The 19,947-nt window shown below is 40.8% G+C and overlaps 1 protein-coding gene and 1 non-coding gene across 2 annotated transcripts; one reads left to right on the top strand and one right to left on the bottom strand.

The window, feature by feature from the left end:
- Positions 1-8,485: 8,485 nt before the first annotated feature.
- LOC126428430 (homeobox protein Hox-A2b-like) lies at positions 8,486-19,721 on the bottom strand. Its single transcript, XM_050090356.1, has 4 exons — positions 19,346-19,721; positions 17,726-17,946; positions 12,605-12,745; positions 8,486-8,899 (listed from the first exon to the last, which is right to left on the bottom strand). The coding sequence occupies exons 1-4, from the start codon at positions 19,719-19,721 to the stop codon at positions 8,486-8,488; spliced, it is 1,152 nt and encodes a 383-aa protein (XP_049946313.1).
- On the top strand, positions 9,802-9,876 carry Trnas-cga (transfer RNA serine (anticodon CGA)). Its single transcript has one exon. It is a non-coding gene; the product is annotated as a tRNA-Ser (tRNA).
- Positions 19,722-19,947: the final 226 nt, after the last annotated feature.

Raw genomic sequence — 19,947 nt, 5'->3', positions numbered from 1 at the left:
GCGACCGTTGTGGTCGCTCGGCTCCAGACTGTAGCGCCTAGAACCGCACGGCCACAACGTCCGGCCATGGTTTTAGGCACATATTTGCAATGTACTGCAGCACATTAGCAACTGAACACTGGGTGCCACTTTTCTAGATCTGCACGCTATGTAACTCATTTAGGACGCTATTGGGAACCACCTCTGTGCCTACAAATTACTCGTGCATAATTTACAGCAATTGCATGACCTGCACATAGACATCTGATGCCATACCTCTCTGTAAACCTACCAAGGACAAGTCGAATCCATAGCAAGCAGAATCTCAACTACATTGCATTCCAAAGACGGTCCAATATACTAATAAGCATGTGGTCACAATTTTTTGGTTTGTCAGTGTATATACGTTGTCCGTCTGCATGGCACAATGTATTCCATATACCGATTATGACACAGCACAGTAGCTTCATTTCAGTGAAAGTGAGTATGTTACTTGTCGGTACTACTCATAAAAATACACCGTCCAAACATGCCTTCAAGATCCAATGGTACCGATAGACTGCGTTGTCTTCCTCAATCCTTAGACATCACCAGATGTGGATATGGAAGGACATGAGGTCAGCACACTGTTCTCCTGCCACTGTCAGTTTTCGTGACTTGCGCCACTACTTCTTGATCAAGTAGCTCCTCAATTGGCATCACAAGGGCTGAGTGCATTCCACTTGCCAACAGCACTTGGCAGACCCAGAAGGTGACCCATCCAAGTGTTAGCCAAACCCGACATAACTTTGATAATGTGATGGGGACTCTTGTTACCACTGTGGCAAGGCCATTAGCTTTCATACTTTTCATGTTACTGCTAAATTGTACTTCAATTTAATAATTACAAAAAATCTTTTTCTTTTAGATACATGACCACTTTTTACTTAAAAGTTCATGAGAATAATTGGAGTTCTCCAGAAGAAACAATCTGAGGTTGAATTTATGTAGACCTTTTGGTGGATGCCAAACTTTTATGTTACTGTGTTTACAGCCACTGATATTTCTGGGAGCACATTTTAAACATTCAATCAACAGCTTTAGTAATGACGTTGTGTCACAAAATTTTTGACCCTAGCATTCACATTATTGCAGCTTTTTAAATCACAGGCATGTCACCATGTTTTCCAACTCAATGTACTGGGATGACAGGAGGTTAGACATTAGAATGCAAATCATTTTATGGTGTCATTGACAAAGATTACAGAGTGTCAGTTACTTACATATTCACTAGCTGTCAGATTACCATGCATATTTATTTCTGAGTTCTCAATATTCTTTGATGCAAATATGGCTATGTTTATTCTGTTGTGTTGTTTAAACTTCCTTGTGTAACTGCATATGTCCCTATAAATCCCCTTCATAACATATTTCATTTTAATGTGCTGCAATTTCAATATACTTAAAATTTCAGCTCTTAAGAACTGATTCTGTTGTGTCATTCTTTTCTATTATTGTGTGAAATGAGCAGCTGTCTAATTTGTGTCCAGTCAATGTCTGATCCAAGTCATGAAATGACTGCCACACTAACCGACGGTCCTAAGAAGATACTACCTCATACAAAAAACTGCTGCTCTTCCATTCTCAACAACATTTTTTGTTTTGTTTTGATGGTAACAAGAAATGTTTGGAGGCAAGGGAACATGCAAACATTAAATAGCTATATTTAACATATTGTAAACTGTTGAATATAGAGCATATGAATTCTGTTGAATATACATACTTTAATTCATTAGCAGGTAATTCAGGTCTTGATGGCATTTCATGTCTCAGCAATAACAGAAAGTTCATATATTTTTTCCGTGTTTCCACCCTTTCTTCTTAAATTAAATTAAATTTAAATTTTAAAAATCATTCTGTTTAACATGACAGCATTCATAACAACACTATTTCATAATGCTAACTCATATTTTCATACAATCAATGACACGATGACTTATACAAACAAACTTTTCAAATTGGTTCTGCCATTTTGTACAAATCCATCAACATCTGTTATTGACAAATGCTATTCTGTACTACTTCTATATAATTTATTTTCCCATAAACTGAATCTCAATTTTTATGATTTATATTAAGAAGTGTACTTCTTAATTACATCCCGGCACCATCCTTATGATTGTAACATATGTTAATGTCTTTTATTTGACTCTGGACCTATTCTTAACTTTATGTAAGTAGTACAAATTTCTGATCTATTCCAGGTGGATATGGAGCAGGGAAAAAATTACTACTAATATACTTTATTTACAACACTAATCACTTTTATTTTCATAGTTTTTCTTTCCCGTATTACGAACTGTGTCAACAGCAAAACCCGCTGTACCTATCTGAAACATAGTTTTCTAGTTCAAATCTTCACCAATATATATCCAAAATATCTTGAACTTTCTTTTTTTGTGCACTGTGTTAATCATTGCACTTAGCTCAATATTCCATTTCTATTTATCTCTAAAGTAAGGGAGAATCTATTTGCAAATAATCACTTAATAAGTGTTTTACCATCATCATTAACAATGTCTGCTATTTTCTGTTCTTGAATACCATTAATTCTAACATTAGAAACAGCACTGGCCCTATTGGTTCTACCTCGTGTGTAAGGTTATAGGCAAATGTGTGAACCCTGTCAGAATCCAGTCATGATCTGTCCCCAGCCACCACAGATTTCTCTTCCTCTAGTATTGTTTGAATTAATCATAACCACTTTTTGCATTCTGTTTGTTAAGTAGTAGTCAGACAAATTGTTTAAACACTATCAATCAATTTAAATTTCTGCATTTTGAAGAATGTATCGTGACCTACATAATGAAATATGTTCTGTGAAGCACGGAAAATTGATATCCCCAGAATGTATTTGCTGCTTTACCTTTTTTTGAAGTTACTTGGGGTGGACGGGGGGGTGGGGGTTGGGGGGGGGCAGATGGGCAAAGAGGCATGTCAAGGGTCTATAGGTGAAATGAATTTCCATACGTTGTTAAAAAGAAATGTTGTCACAATTTTTTCCTAGACTCCTGTTAAGAAACTAAAGTTATTGCGTAATATTTGTCCATTCTTTACTGTGTAAGACCATATGTTCAGCATTATGGGCAGGAGAGTCAGGTCGTTTTCAACCTAGATAAAAGCAAACTATTTCTATGAACACACAAACAATTCTATAAAAAGTATATAGAAATATTTGGATTTTGTGAAATGTACTCCCCATTTTAACTGCCAGCTGTTTGTAGTTAGCCAAGAGATGATAACCAATGAGTAGCAAGTATTTTACCCACTTTCTTTTTCCATTTGTCCTTTTAAGGAACACCTATGTCTGTCTGTATGCAGTCTGTGCCAGTAACTTTGATTTGCAGGTACCATTTATGACATGGAAGGTCTTTCTTGGTTAAATATGAGTTGTCTATTTATGCTTTATGTCCAAAATTTCACATGATTTTAATGTGTTATAGAACTAAACTATTTTTTCAGAACACACAGATCATCTGCACTTTAGTACTTTCCTTTAGGACTGAAAAATAATATGTTCATTAATTGTTAAACTAATCACGTATACATATCATGTAAACTCAATCATTCCACATCATTTTGATAAACAAAATTATTCGAATCATCTATGGAACATGTAACTAAGTAAACTTTTACATATTGGACACTGAATGTTTTCTTCAATATCTATCACTCCATTTTCTCAGTCCCACAGGCAGTAATGGATAATGACTCAACTGTGAGGTACAGTGTGCAATTTGTGCTTTTACCAGTAGGGGGGGATCTCTTAAGGGGTTAATAAAATTATATACATTACTAGCTTTGACCGTGGCGTTACCCATGGTTAAACAGTTATTTATAAATAGATGTTAATGCCGAAACTCACTATTCACGCGTATGCACTATCAGAAAAGCCATCCCTTGTTATATCTTTAAAAGTACATTATAGGTGAAGCTTATTTACAAAATCATCGACCTACAGGTATACGAGTGGAATTCAAAAAGTAAAGGCACATTTGTGAAAAGCTGTACTTATTCTGATGATAGAAAACTCAAACATGCGTTATTTTTCTACGTAACCTCCCTGGACTTCAATGCAGTTTTCCCGACGTTTTACGAGTTTTTTTATTTCATCAGAAAATATGTTCATCAGTTGCATCTGTAACCAATTTTGCACCGCAGCAATGACGTTTTCATGACTTTCAAATTTTCTTCCCTGGATTGCTTCCGTTAAGGGTTCAAACATGTGAAAATTGCTTGGAGCCAGGTCTGGACTGTATGGTGGGTGTTCCAGCACCTCGAATCTCAACTCCTTTATTGCGTCGGCTGTCCGTTTGGCAGAATGTGGGCGAGTGTTATCTTGCTGAAGGATGACACCTCTTCACGATTTTCCACGTCGTTTGGATCTGATTGCAGGTTTTAGTTTCATACGCAACACATCACATCCACCATACAATACAAACCTGGCTCTAAAGCCTCGTTTACGCTGGGGCGACGTCTTGCAACATTGTGGCATGCTACGGAAATGTGGCGTGCGTCGTCTTGCCATTTAGATCTAAATGTTTTCAAATGCTTACCTACCACACAACACTTTTTCAAAATTAATAACCGAGCATAATAATGGTATTAATAGAAAGACTGTATTAAAAACTTTCAGTGCTCGGCTCCACAAATTTAAATTATTGTAAAGTTTTACTCCAGTGCATGGGAAATAAACATCCCAGGTTGGGATGCATAAACTAAAACCAGAGGAGGGGATGGTCTGATGCAGAGGGGGGGCAAATCTCCCCCATCCCCCCCCCCCCTGCAAATCGCACACTGGTGATGTATTTCTGTGAGAATAACTGGCAGCAACAAAAGCTGGACTTTGGTGGAATGGGATTTCTTGTTGTAGACATTGCAGGTGATCATGTCGATGATATAAAAATGGTACACAAGAGTTATAGTACCAGTGTTCACGACTATTTCATGTGAGTAGTTCTCAGCCTCGTGATGTCAATAGAGAAGCTAAGTGGTTGAGAAGTAACAGCTTCAGTGCCTGGAAAGTCAGCTAAATGGACAGGAGAGCAGTTTGCTAGCCACAAGTTGCTCCATATCACATTTGCATAAGACTGTTTGGCAGAACATGATACGGCAGCCAGTCGACACCACTTGTGCCATCAGGGCCTCGATGAGGAGCTTGTTAGGTGTAAGTGCTTAACTTATGTGATATTACCATTTCTCACTGTGAGGTATCTCATGTCTGCATGATTTGTGTAAATATTAAGAAGCTATAATTTTTTTATTTTTTTTATTTTATTTTATTTTATTTTAGAATTGCTTATTGCTTTTTGCCACTGGTGTGAATCATGTTTTCCTCAAAACTGAGGAATATTCACAACTGACCTCCTTAATAAGGTGTAGCTTCTTGTGATATTCATTCTTTGTATAAAAATGAAGATTAGGTTATAACATCCATCAATATCAAGGTCATTTGGAGCTCATGCACAAGGGTGGATTGTTGCTAGGATGGGGAAGGAAACATTCTGGCATTTGTCTTAGCTATTTGAGGGAAGTCACAGAAAACCTGATACAGTATGGTAGGACGTGGATTTGAGCCATTGTCGTGTCGAATGTTAGTCCAGCGTGCTAACCACTGTGGCTCCGAATGTGGATCGTGTGTGTAGTGGGATATCTAGTCATTATACTGCACCATCAGTTATTTAAAACACTACTGACTACTTTATTTTCAAAGACCTGAAGATTTTTGTCAATCATTTTTGATAACAGAAACCCAAATGATGCTGCCTACCACTGACAATTTATAAGGATATTTGTACCACTGCTTGGGTCAGGAATGGTGAAAGGAAAGCAATTTTGCCATTTGCAGTGTTTTGTATTTGCTGTGTGTGTGCTAAGTTCTTTAGCCAAAACTGCTAAACATGAAATGATGTGAAGTCAAGAATGGAACTATAACAGTATGTGGAAAGGATAGATTGCTACTCAAGAGTTTGTCTCCATAGTATTTTTGCAAAGATATCTTGTTGCTGCTGATCTGCATTTCTTTCTTGCTTGCTTCATGCTGCAAAATTTGGTGGCGTCCATTTGAAACTTCAGTCTGTTGGAGTATCTATGGACTGCTGTTCATTTGGTTAGCAATAAGTGTATAATTGTGTATGTATTAATCAGTGATGACACTAAGCCCCTGTGGTAAGCAGGCAGTCATACATTTAACAACAGTTTTCCGGGTGAGCTTTTCTATCTGTACCTTCTGTATGTTCTGCTGATGAGAAATGTTAGGTCTGCACTTATATCCCAATGTATGTGAATGTCACAGTTATGTGACTGGATTGTAACAATTTTGTCAAAAGCTGTTCGGACCACAACAGCCCTTAACAGTATATTGTATCCACTGCAAACATACAATTTTGTAGTATGGTGAATTTTTTGTTCCTTCAGAAATGACAACTTTTATCCCTATTATGACTGTCTCATCTGTTTGCTTAGCATAAATTTTTTTAGTACACTTACATTCAGTGATTAATCGTATTGAAACCAGTTACAGCTTGCAGTATTTGCTAAGATGGAAGTGATGATTCCAACATTTGCATTAAAAACCTCTATATACAGTTGCAAAAAATTAAGAATGTAAAATTGCACAACGTATTAAATAATACAATGAGATGTGTAGAAATTATTGTGTTTCTTTGTTTCTTCTGCTGTTTTCCCAGCAGAAAGGGAGAGACAGCAATACTAACTGCTCCATAGTATCTACAGTCCTTATGTTTCTTTTTTGTAGGTATTTCAACATTCATGAGCTACAGCTCACTTCTTCAAAGTTCAGAAATCATATTGTCCTCATTTATGTATGTCAAAACCAATATGCCACTTTGTAAACATAGCTCTCACATTAGATTAATTTAAAAAATAAATGAGCATGTGAATAGTGCCTTTCAGGACCAATGGAAAAATCTCTGCATTCAAAGAAATATCTCAAAACAATTATGGAGTCAAAGTTTTCTATTTAAAAAAATAGTTTATAAGGGTCCATTGTGTAGAACAATGTTTCTTATGAATTTCAAGAAATTTTGAGCACCCAAATCCAGCAAAAACAATAATCAAATTGTTACTGGAAATGTAATTGTACTAGACTGTATGTCTTAAGTTGACAGTTAACTAGACTGCCTTATATGCAACATGGCATGGTAGTTTCAGCAACATGGAAAGCAAATGAACTGATGAAATTAGTATATTTTTTTAAAATTATTTCTGCTTCTGTCGTCGTCCTGTTATTTCTGTAAGTTGGGTAACTAGTTGCTATCATTTGATAGGCATTAAAGTTGTCTTTGTTGTCAGTATTGTTTAAAAGGGACAAGAAAACAAAGTGTAAAGAAGAACATATACTGCTTTAAAACTACTTTTACATTTACCTTAGAATAGTGGTTACAAGGTACAAAAATTTTAGTCTTCACTTCTGTAGATCAGTTCTGTTTTATTACTTAACATGTCATGCCTATTGAATTTTGTTTAGACAGTAATTACTAATCACAAATTATCTAAGATTTAAGTGGATGATAGCCTTATTACCAAGCTCAAATACCAAAGTGTTTTTAATAAATTCTTCATGACTGTGACAAAGTCATGATGTTGATGTAGAGGAGTATCAAAGCAAAGTAAACTTTCAATTGCAATAAGGAAAAAAACATTCTGAATATAGTCAATACCATTACTGAAAAATATAAAAAGCACTGGATGTACAAGTCACATGAATATGGGATACAGTGCAATGTTCTGAAATAAAATTTTGTAATCCAGACCACTGATTTTAAAGTTCGTTCAAGCTCGGTGGTGACACAGTGGAGTAGGTGGCACTGCTGTTATTGTCAGCATAGTTGTCCAGATACGTGGGTGGCAGACATTGTTGCTGTTGCTGATTCTGGTGGTCCCAGAAAATCTCCTGCTTCTATGCAGGTACCAAACATTGGTATGTATCAATATGCTCCATTTTTTTAATTATCCATGGCTTGATGTCCATGGAAGAGCCAGGTAGCACTGACAGAAGGTCATCTGGCTGTGGAAAGCCTGCAGGCAACACTGACTGGAACATTGGCTGATATACTTGTGGTGGAACACGCATTTGGTAATGCATCCAAACCACTGATATTTAAGTTCTGTCGCGCTCAGTGGCGACACAGTGTAGTAGCTGTCACTGCTGTTATTTTCAGCATAGTTGTCCGGATAGGCAGGCGGTGGGCATTGTTGCTGATCCTGGTGGTCGCAGAAAATCTCTTGCTTGTGTGTGGATACCAAACCTGGTTGCACAGGTTTCTGGTCTGTATCCATATGCTCCATTTTCTGAATTATCGGTGGCTTGATGCACATCGAAGAACCAGGTAGCGCCGACAAAAGGTCATCTGGCTGTGGAAAGCCGGCGCGCAACACTGACTGGAACATTGGCCGATATACTTGTGGTAGAAAATGCATTTGGTAATGCATCCAAACTCCGATATTAAAGTTCTGTCAAGCTCGGCGGAGACACAGTGGAGTAGCTGGCACTGCTGTTATTCTCAGCGTAGTTGTCCGGATATGCGGGTGGTGGGCATTGTTGTTGTTGTTGTTGTTGTTGTTGTTGTTGTTGCTGTTGCTGATCCTGGTGGTCCCAAAAAATCTCCTGCTTGTATGCGGGTACCAAACCTGCCTGCAGAGGTTCCTGGTATGTATCCATATGCTCCATTTTTTGAATTACCGGTGGCTTGATGTCCATGGAAGAGCCAGGTAGCACCGACAGAAGGTCATCTGGCTGTGGAAAGCCTGCAGGCAACATTGACTGGAATGTTGGCTGATATACTTGTGGTGGAACATGCATTTGGTAATGCTGTAGTCTATCCTCAGAAACATTTGGTTGTAAGTAGTCATATTGCATCTGGAAACAGAAGACAATTCAACAATCAACAACTGTTTCACATATGAAAATTGATCAGATTAAAAATTAGGCACTGATTATAAACAGTACTTGCTGCAGTAAATTTGAAGAAAATTTATCAATAAATTATGGTTGCAAATTTAAGATCAGTTAATGCATGAATGGCATTGCAGAAATAATGAGACAACATTTTTAATAAGACCAGAAGGTGTCATCAATAAACTAAAATTATTAGTTCATCAGGCTCAGTAAAAATAAATGAAAATAGAAAGTTGCGTCAATATTCATACAACATGCTGAAAAGTGTAGCAGATGGAAGTCCCCATTACCCTGCATCACTTGGTTACTTCCAGTCACATATGTAGCATTGGAAATGATCAGTTCCATGCAACTTTGGGCACTGTATTTAATGTGAGTTTGTATTAGCAGTCCTTACAGCACTGATACCTAGTGTGCTATAGTAAATTTTCAGATTCCCAACTTGATATTGGTTATTCAAACTTTTTAAGCACAATTTTTTGATATAGTTGATATCTTGAAGTGTCTACCAGTTCAAATGTTACGTCAGTTCTATGAGGTTCTCTCTGGGGTCACACAGATCAGTCCATTCCTGCTCTCCTTATTATGTATGTTCAATATCTACAGTTCTGTTTAGTATGTGCACCCTACACCACTAGACATATCATAAAACTGTTTTGCAAATAATTTTCGTTGTATACCTAGAGCGCTAACTGGAATCTGACACTTGCTTTACCTGCAACCAACTTTCTTATTCTAGAATAAAATTTTCACTCTAGAGCGAAGTGTGCACCGATATGAAACTTCCTGGCAGGTTAAAACTGTGTGCTGGACCGAGACTCGAACTCGGGATGTTTGCCTCTCGCGGGCAAGGGCGCGAGTCGTGCTTGGGTAGCTCAGTTGGTAGAGCACTTGCCCTCGAAAGGCAAAGGTCCCGAGTTCGAGTCTCGATCCGGCACACAGTTTTAATCTGCCAGTAAGTTTCAACTTTCTTATTCTCCACCTATTGACACACCTAGATATTTGTATGACTAATTTTAGTTCTGAGTCAGACATATTTTAGCCACAGGATTACAATATTCTGGTTTACCAAGTGTGTAACTTTAGTTCAGAAATGTAATGAACTGATCATCATCAGTAAACACTTCTGGGCTAAGTTGCCGTGGTCGACTTGTAGAACTACTTCTTCCTGACGTTTCGTTCTCAACTACGGAGAACATCTTCCAAGGTGAGTTGACGACTGGCTGCTAGGAGCTGGGGCCGCCGCTTATATGGAGATCGTAGAGGGCGCCACCGCACATCACATGGCGTCGATGTGTAGCTATCTCTGGCTATCGTCTGTTCTCTCGATTGCAGGCAATCAATTATCACGTGATTGATGCAATGTCGACCGCCATATCTTGTCCAATTTTAATCCTCCTCCTTTACGATTAAAATTGTATTGATGTTTGTGGATAAGCAGCGGCCCCAGCTCCTAGCAGCCAGTCGTCGACTCACCTCAGAAGATGTTCTCCGTAGTTGAGAACGAAACGTCAGGGAGAAGAAGTTCTACAGATCGACCACGGCAACTTAGCCCGGAAGTGTTTACTGATGAAGACGCCGGCCGTGAAAGCCTACATGGGATGGTAATGAACTGATCTATAGAAATTTTTCATTTCCTAATTATTGCATATGATCTCTTAATCTTGCTGCGGGAACAGACTGATGTAAACAGACAACATGCTTTTGCTGCAATGGGAAAACAAATTAATGGCATATATAACCATTTTAAGGACCACAGTTGTGAAAATCAACCTTAAGGCAACTATTCCAATCAGTCTTCATTTATGTTGAAAACTTATGTATGTTTTACAGTGTCTCACCCAGTAACAGCAATATTTTTACAGTTTGCGGATGAAGATTTAAGTTGTTTAGTTTTAGAACGTAAGATATTGAAGTATGAAGGTAGTGACAAAATAATCCATTTAGTTTCCATGGACCGAACACTCAGAAGTAGTGCAGCAATGGGTGTCAAAGAAGTAGATATAATAACCCTCCCTAAACGGTGGGCAGTCAGTTCAACAGTGCACTTTAGAACTGTGACAGGATCAAACTAAGATATGTTGCATACTCTGTCCATTAACAACTGGCAGTACACCTACACCTGAGGATTGATTTGATGTATAATATGCTGGGATAAAATAAAGAATGACACGAAGGCAGTTTACTTTTAAAGTCAAATACCTACAAAACATACATCACATTCCAATTGTAAAATAAACTACTGGCCATTAAAATTGCTACACCACGAACATGACGCGCTACAGACACGAAATTTAACCGACAGGAAGGAGATGCTGTGATATGCAAATGATTAGTTTTTCAGAGCATTCACACAAGGTTGGCACCAGTGGCGACACTTACAACGTGCTGACATGAGGAAAGTTTCCAACCGATTTCTCATACACAAACAGCAGTTCACCAGTCAAACGTTGCTGTGATGCCTCGTGTAAGGAGGAGAAATGCATGTCATCATGTTTCCGACTTTGATAGAGGTCGGATTGTAGCCTATCGCGATTGCGGTTTATCGTATCGCGACATTGCTGCTTGCAATGGTCAAGATCCAATGACTGTTAGCAGAATATGGAATTGGTGGGTTCAGGAGGGTAATACGGAACGCCGTGCTGTATCCCAGTGGCCTCGTATCACTAGCAGTCGAGATGACAGGCATCTTATCCACATGGCTGTAACTGATCATGCAGCCACGTCTCGATCCCTGAGTCAACAGATGGTGATGGTTGCAAGACAAGAACCATCTGCACGAACAGTTCGACGATGTTTGCGGCAGCAAGGACTATCAGCTCTGAGACCAAGGCTACGGTTACCCTTGACGCTGCACCACAGACAGAAGCGCCTGCGATGGTGTACTCCACAACGAACCAGGGTACAAAAATGGCAAAACATTTTTTCAGATGAATCCAGGTTCTGTTTACAGCATCATGATGGTCACATCCGTGTTTGGCAACATCGCGCTAAACGCACATTGGAAGTGTGTATTTGTCATCGCCATACTGGCGTGTCACCCGGCGTGATGGTATAGGGTGCCATTGGTTACACATCTCTGTCACCTCTTGTTCGCATTGGCGGCACTTTGAACTGTGGACGTTACATTTCAGATGTGTTGCAACCCGTGGCTCTACCCTTCATTCGATCCCTGCGAAACCCTACATTTCAGCAGGATAATGCACGACCCCATGTTGCTGGTTTTGTTCGGGCCTTTCTGGATACAGAAAATGTTCGACTGCTGCCCTGGTCAGCACATTCACCAGATCTCTCACCAATTGAAAACGTTTGGTCAGTGGTAGCCGAGCAACTGACTCGTCACAACACGCCAGTCACTACTCTTGATGAACTGTGGTATCGTGTTGAAGCTGCATGGGCAGCTGTACCTCTACACGCCATCCAAGCTCTGTTTGACTCAATGCCCAGGCATATCAAGGCCTTTATTACGGCCAGACGTGGTTGTTCTGGGTACTGATTTCTCAGAATCTATGCACCCAAATTGCATGAAAATGTAATCAGATGTCAGTTCTAGTATAATATATTTGTCCAATGAATACCCATTTATCACCTGCATTTCTTCTTGGTGTAGCAATTTTAATGGACAGTAGTGTATAAAGAACCTATTTTACATATTTTATCACTCACCTGTTGTGCAAAATAATTTGAGCTGTCATAAGCCTCAGTTGGTGTAAAGTTTGGATTTATCTGTACTGGAGGTGATACGTGTGGAGTCTGCTGGACCGGCTTGTGTGTCACAAGCAACTCATTGAAGTCTGGACCTGGGTTCTGTAAAATACCACCTCATTAATCAACATCATTCCTTGCAGCTACAATAATCATCGTACACGTAAACACACACACACACACACACACACACACACACACACACACACACACACACACACACACACACAAACTCCTTATGTATAGACAGTGTATTTAAATTGCTCAGTTATGCACCACATGGCCACATTGGAAGTGATTGAGAAATAACTTAGGAATTCATACATCAAATTAATTTACATGTTAAAGTGTAAATTTCGAACACTGGTTTCGACAGTGATGACGTTTTTCCACTCCCAAATCAATTAACACAGCAGCAAATTAGAAGTTGTCATAAACCAGAACACTAGTTCTTTCCTAGCCATGGTTCTATTTGATATGGTATCCTATTCTCTTCCACTAATCTTAAACTAACCTTTTTCTAATAAATTATTTACACAGGTCACAAGCAGTAAATGACCAGGTTCTCTGTCCTGGGATTGAACTCCGGATAGCTGGATTATGATCTGACCACCATCGAGCTAACAAGCCTCTAAAATTATATCTGTAGTATGTGTAGAATATCTGATGCATAGTCCTTTAAATAATCCTTTGTACACAGCAGATAAAATGTCCGTGTCCTCTGTGACATCTTCAGCACATCTTCATCACAAACCAGCTGAAGGTCAGTAAAGAATAAGACTACTAATCGAAACTACATAAGTGAATGCAGAATACTAACACACTTGCTGACTGATAAGCCAGGCACTAGCCACTAATCAGATTCACAAATGCGGCCTGGGTCAAGCTCATCCCGCTATCAACATAGACAGGGAAGCTCAATTAACTGAAGGGTCTGATACTACTACAACTCGCATCGAAACTGTCACCTTCCAGCCTGACTAACTGTGAAAGATAGCATAGTGGTTAATAAAATTGACTATCATTCAAGATGATGATGGTTGAAATCTGCATCTTCCCATCCAGATTTAAGTTTTCCTCTGTTTTCCTGAATACTGGGATGGTTCTTGTCAAAGGGAAAACCTGATTTCCTTCCCCATTCTTTGAAACAATGTGAAATTGTGCTCACTCTCTAGTAGCATCAACACTGACAGAACAGAACTTTGATCCCTGATCTTCCTTCATTTCTTCTCCAAACTAACTTAGACCTTGATGTACAATTCAGATTAATATGTCTCTACAATCCACATTTCAGAAACTAACGTAGACTCAAAGAATTGTTGTTAGCTTTCTGTTCATGGATGGTCTCACATGGCACATCATTACATTGTGGTACAAAGCTGCCATCTGGTACTAGTAGGCTCAGTTGACCCAAGACGTTTGTCTCACCAAACAGTGCTCAGTTACACATAGGAGTGACTATGTGATTCAAAGGATTTTACTGCAAAGGATTATGTGAAAACATCCTTATCATTGAGCTATTTCCCCAATTTACATTTATTTCATACCGATAAATGTCATGTCATTCCCTACAGAGGCACACCATCAACATAAGCATGCTAATTAGTGCTTAAGAGAAATATTCAATCACACATTTGTACGATTCAAAATGGTGCAAGATTTGGTAACTTGATTTATATGTTCAGAAATGTAGAACGGTGCATTTCAAGAAACAAAAAAATGTGGACGCATTGACTATAATACCAATGAGTCACAAATGGAATTGGCCAACTCATACAAATAACTGGGCCTAACACTTTGTAGGGTTATGAAGTGGAGTGATTACATGGACTCAGTTGTTGGTAAAGCAGGTGGAAGACAGGTTTATTGGTAGAATACTAGAAAAATGCAGTCAGTCTTCAAAGGAGGTTGCTGACTGATGACTTGTGCACCCCAAGACTCAGAGACCAGACAAAAGGAATTAAAATCACACAGAGTGTGACAGTGGTTGGCCGACCATAGAGACAAAAAAGGAAAAGCCAACCACCTAGAAACACACTAATAAAATAACCCAGTCTAAAATCGTAGGCCAAAGGCCAGACTCAAAACAAAAAAATGACAAAAACTCAGATTAAATAATAAAAGCCCCCTGCCCGAATAAAACACAAAACTAAGCCAGCCATGGCAGAGTCATCTGTTAAAAGGGCAGGGAGCGTATCAGGCAGCACAAATGTGTGCCTGAGCACAGCTAAAAGGGGACAAGCCAACAAAATGTGGACCACCATCAAAGCGGATCCGCAGCGACATAGAGGTGGGTCCTCACGGCAAAATAAGTGGCTGTGCGTCATCCGGATGCGCTCAATGCGCAGCCAGCAGAGGACAACAGACTCCTTGCGAGAGACCCGCAATGAGGAGTGCCACACACCGGTAGCCTCCTTGACGGTCTGAAGTTTGTCTGGTGAAGGCAGGTTGCGCCATTCTTCAACCCAGGTGTGAAGTACATTCTGCCGCAAAACTGCTCCGAGGTCACTCTCTGAAAGCACAATCGATAAGGCTGGTGCACCGACAACCTGTTTGGCCCCATGTCAACACGTTCATTGCCCGGGATGCCGACATGACCAGGGGTCCACACAAAGACCACAGAGCGGCCACAACGGGCAAGAGTATTGAGGGACTCCTGGATAGCCATCACCAGACGAGAGGGAGGGAAACACTGGTCGATAGCTCGTAAACCGCTCAGGGAGTCGCTAAAGATAATGAAGGACTCGCCCGAGCAGGAATGGATATACTCTAGGGCACGAGAAATGGTGACCAGCTCAGCAGTGAAAATGCTGCAGCCAGCCAGCAATGAGTATTGTTTGTAACGGTCCCCAAGTGAGAGCATAACCACACCACCAGCAACCATCGAACCGTCAGTGTAGACAGTGCCAGAGCCCTGATACGTGGCAAGGATGGAAAGAAAGCGACGGCGGACGGCCTCAGGAGGGACCGAGTCCTTCGCGCCCTGTGCCAATTCGAGCCGAAGGCATGGGCGGGGCACACACCACGGGGGTGTACGCAGAGGGGCCCGGAAAAGAAGTGGAAGAGGGAAAACCCCAAGCCCAGAGAGAAGCTCTCTGATGCGAACTGCGATCGTACAACTCGACTGGGGCCGGCGTTCTGGGAGATGGACGACAGACTGAGGGAACAGGAGATGATGATTGGGCAGCTGTCATTTGTATCAGTTTTCCAACATTATTATGACCACATGACAGGCACGAAGGGACTCTGAATGCAAAAGGGTAATTGAGAGCTGGATGCACGAGACATTTCAGTTTGTAAATCGTTAGGAAATTCAATATTCTGAGACCTACACTGTGAAGAGAGTGCCAAGAATTCCAAATATCAGGCATTACCTTTTACCACAGACAGTTTAGTGGCCGACAGCCACACAGATGGCGGCATTTGCTTAGCGTATCAGTGCTAACAAACAAGCAATAACCATAGATATCAATGAGGACCTATGATGAACATATCTGTTATGGCAGTATGGTGAAATTTGGTGTTATGGGCCATTGCAGCAGATGACCTGCACGGGTGCGTTAACCAACAGCATGTCACCGCCTGCAACATTTCTGCCGGGCTTGTGACCATATTGGTTGGACCTTAGATGACTGGTTGATCAGATTAGTCCCAATTTCAGTTGGCAGAAGCTGGATAAAGTGGGGCACAGACCCCACGAAGCCATGGCACAGGCTGTCAACAAGACACTGTACACGCTGCTGGTGGCTCCATAATGGTACGGGCTGTGTGGACATGGAATGGACTGGGTCTTCTGGTCAAACTGAACCAATCATTGATAGGAAATGGTTAGTATCGGCTACTTGGTGACCACTTATAGCCATTCATGACTTCGTATTCCCAGACAATGATGCCATGTCAAAGGGCCGCAGCTGTTTGCGACTGGTTTGAAGAATATTCTAGACAGTTCAAGCAAATGATTTGGCCACCCATATCCCCCAACAGGAATCCTATTGAAAATTTATGGGACATAATGAAGTTTTCAGTTCATGCACGAAATCCTGAACTGTCAACCCTTTCACAATGGATGGCTACAGGAGCAGGATGGCTCAATATTTCTGCAGGGGAGTTCCAATGATTTGTTGAGCCAATGGCATGTCAGGTTGCTGTATTATGCCAGGCACAAGGAGGACTGGTCTGGTATTAGGAGGTATCCTACAATGTTTGTCACCTCTGTGTGTAGGCACGACTGCAGCATTTGGCACTGATCAGAGAAGGCCGAAATGGAACATGTATGGAAGGTCAGTTGGGCAGCCTCATAGCAACTCTGGCACACTGCATGACTGGCTGATGTGAAGTGGCACCAGAGGCAAACAGACATTTAAAATTGCCACACCTTCATCACTGCAAGTGTCAAGCATACATCTTTTCTTCCCGGGGTAGGCCGGAGCTGCCCAACTCACCTTCTACATATATGTCATTTCGGCCCTCTCTCATTGGTGCCAGATGCTGCAATCTTGCCTGCGTAACTGGAAAACTTTGTCAGCCCCAGTACTCATTGGTTTTTTCTCCTGATGACCACTGTGGAGATTGCCATCAAAAACTTAAGAATTTTATTAGAATTGACACGGCTTGAAAGTGGAGGAGAGATTATTCGGACATTGTGATGTGACAAACTCCTAAGACAAATACAGTTTATGGTTCATATGACTCTTCTCAGTACCATTATTTGATTCCTAGCTATTTTAAAATCAGTTCCTCAGTATACAATTAAGTAGCTCATTTTAATTTTTGCACTTAAGTTTTCTCTCCACAGCTAATACATGCATAGTTACGCTATAAAAGTAACTGTTTGTGTGGAATGACTACTGCCATCATGCATTGGTTCACAGAATCCAGGTGATCAAAGTTGTAACAATTACCAGACATCCAGTTTTGAAGGCATTACATTGAGGATATATTCCATAGGTGGGCTGATTCTGAAGCATGTTCTCTATTGTGTGAAATATATTTAGTACGCTAGCATAAACGACTTAATACAGTACAGATTATAAGGTCGGGAGGTGGTATGTTGCAACACATAAAACGGAAAAGACAGCTCACCTGATACCCATCAAGTGTACATCCCCCACCACCTCCAACTGCTGTTGCTGCTGCTGTTGGCATGGTAGCACATATGACAGCTGATGGCCCAGGGTTGGCCAGGCCCTTTAGTGGTGGGGGAGATGACGTGCTCTTCTGCTGAGAATGTGTGCTGCGTGCTGACGATTGACGACGGTGGGCGGAGAGCTCCTGGTCACTGCCTGCTGCCTCTGCAGCTTCCACTGCAAGAGAATAGGCCACAAGTGTTGCAGAGCTTTAGTGTTTTAGCAAGCTATGTTTCTGAACATGAAACCCAAAAAAAATTATAACATTCTGTTCCATTTATTGATTTACCTATGTATAAAACTTCTGTGTTGTCAGGCCTTGTGCAGACCTAAATTTGATACAGGATGTTTCTGTGATGATGTTACAGGCTTTCATGGATATTGGGAAAGAGCAACTGTATCTGTCTGTGGTAAGGAATCCTTATCTGGAAATGACCAAGTTGAAAGTTGTAAGTTGGAAGTGAACATCTTTGTAATACTTCAGAGTGGAATACATGTACTGGTATTGCTTGCTGCAATGATTGTAGGGTCGGCAATTTTCAGAGGTTATAGTATGGACCAATAACACATTACGGTGTTAAACACGTATCGTACAAGCTGTGAGTACTTTTTCATCTTCAGTACTCTTACACTGGACAGATGCTTACGGCTCCTAGGCTATGCATTTTAGACACTGTTTGCTAGATCTTTTCTTTTTTGTTTCGGCCCACTACCACCTCTGAAAGTTGCCTATTCTACAATCTTACCAACAACAGTACCATATGCAACTTAACTGGTAGATTAGAACTGTATGCCAGACCGAGACTTGATCTCCGGACCTTTGCCTTTCACAGGCAAGTATTCTACCAACTGAGCTGCCAAAGCAAGTTTGGAAAGTAGGAGACGAAGTACTAGTGGAAATAAAGCTGTGGCAGCAGTTTGTGAGTTGTGCTTGGGTAGCTCAGCGAGTAGAAAATTTGCCTCTGAAAGGCAGAGGTCCCAAGTTTGAGTCTCGGTCTGACACTCACTTTTAATCTGTCAGAGAAGTTTCATATCTGTGCACACTCCATTGGACAGTGAAAATTTCATTCTGGGAACAGTACCAGTACTTTCATTCCACTGTCTGGGGTATCGGAATGATGTTCACTTTAACTCTGAACTCTGTCATTTCCAGACTTAGGACCCTTACCTCCAAATTGATATATTTACCCATCATCATCATCATCATCATCATCATCATCATCATCATCATCATCATCATCATCATCATCATCATCATCATCATGCAGGAAGTTACAGCCCATTCCCAGAAAACCAGTTGTTAACTTTTAAGAAAGTTTTATTACTTTTCTGGCATGATTATAATACTTTAACTGTCGCCAAATTAAGATTCTGTTTTCTGGGATATATGACTGCAGATCATTTAAGCATCAGTAGTACTTAAGCATCAGTAGTACACAAATGCAGAGTTTTACAAATAAATGACCACTATGGGTAGAAAGTAGATATTTTTATGCTTGAAAATCAATTTTATATGATATTAGCCATTTGAGCTGGCACACCATGCTTGGTAATAGTGATGCAAATGGTCCCTTACTTGCTTCCTTGGCCTTCTTCTCCTTCTTGTACTTCATTCGACGGTTCTGGAACCAGATTTTGATCTGGCGCTCAGTCAAACCCAGCTGAGCTGCCAGCTCAATGCGCCGCGGGCGGCAGAGGTAGCGGTTGATGCTGAACTCCTTCTCCAGTTCGATCAGCTGCTGCGAAGTGTACGCCGTGCGGGCCCGCTTGCTGATTGTCGGTCCCGAACCGGTCGAGGGCCTCGTCGGGCTCGACGAGGCCGAAACTGACACCGGTTTGGCACCTGCTGTGACAGCAGGACTGCTGGAAGCGATAACTGGCAGTGGAGGCTTCGGAGGTTCCACGGAATGTGTGTTAACATAGCTGCTGGGTGCCAAGGAGGCATGGCCCATCGATGCCGCAATGGAGCACGTCTGTTGTAAAGCAGCCGGTAGCTGGTTGGAATACTCTGCACAGAAAAATTTTTTCCTCCTCTAGGTAAACTGTCACATACCATTTCAATATTTGAGATGTTAATACTATAGAGAGACATTGTCGTTACCCTGAGCTGCAGTAAAATTTGCTTGGTACTTATGATGAGAAGCTCCTGCTGAGATAGCACTGTTGACTGCATTTCCC

The sequence above is a fragment of the Schistocerca serialis genome, chromosome 12, assembly GCF_023864345.2.
Source record: "Schistocerca serialis cubense isolate TAMUIC-IGC-003099 chromosome 12, iqSchSeri2.2, whole genome shotgun sequence".
In the NCBI taxonomy this organism is placed as follows: domain Eukaryota; kingdom Metazoa; phylum Arthropoda; class Insecta; order Orthoptera; family Acrididae; genus Schistocerca; species Schistocerca serialis.
Note: the sequence above shows the minus strand (reverse complement) of the source record. Positions and strands in the feature narration are given on the sequence as shown.

Excerpts from the sequence above, each read along its gene's own strand:
- LOC126428430 (XM_050090356.1), bottom strand. The coding sequence starts at position 19,721 with ATGGGCCATGCCTCCTTGGCACCCAGCAGCTATGTTAACACACATTCC. Across the intron at positions 17,947-19,345 it reads GAAGAAGGCCAAGGAAGCAA|TGGAAGCTGCAGAGGCAGCA; the intron begins GTAAGGGACCAT and ends ATTCTCTTGCAG. Across the intron at positions 8,900-12,604 it reads CAAATTATTTTGCACAACAG|ATGCAATATGACTACTTACA; the intron begins GTGAGTGATAAA and ends TTCTGTTTCCAG.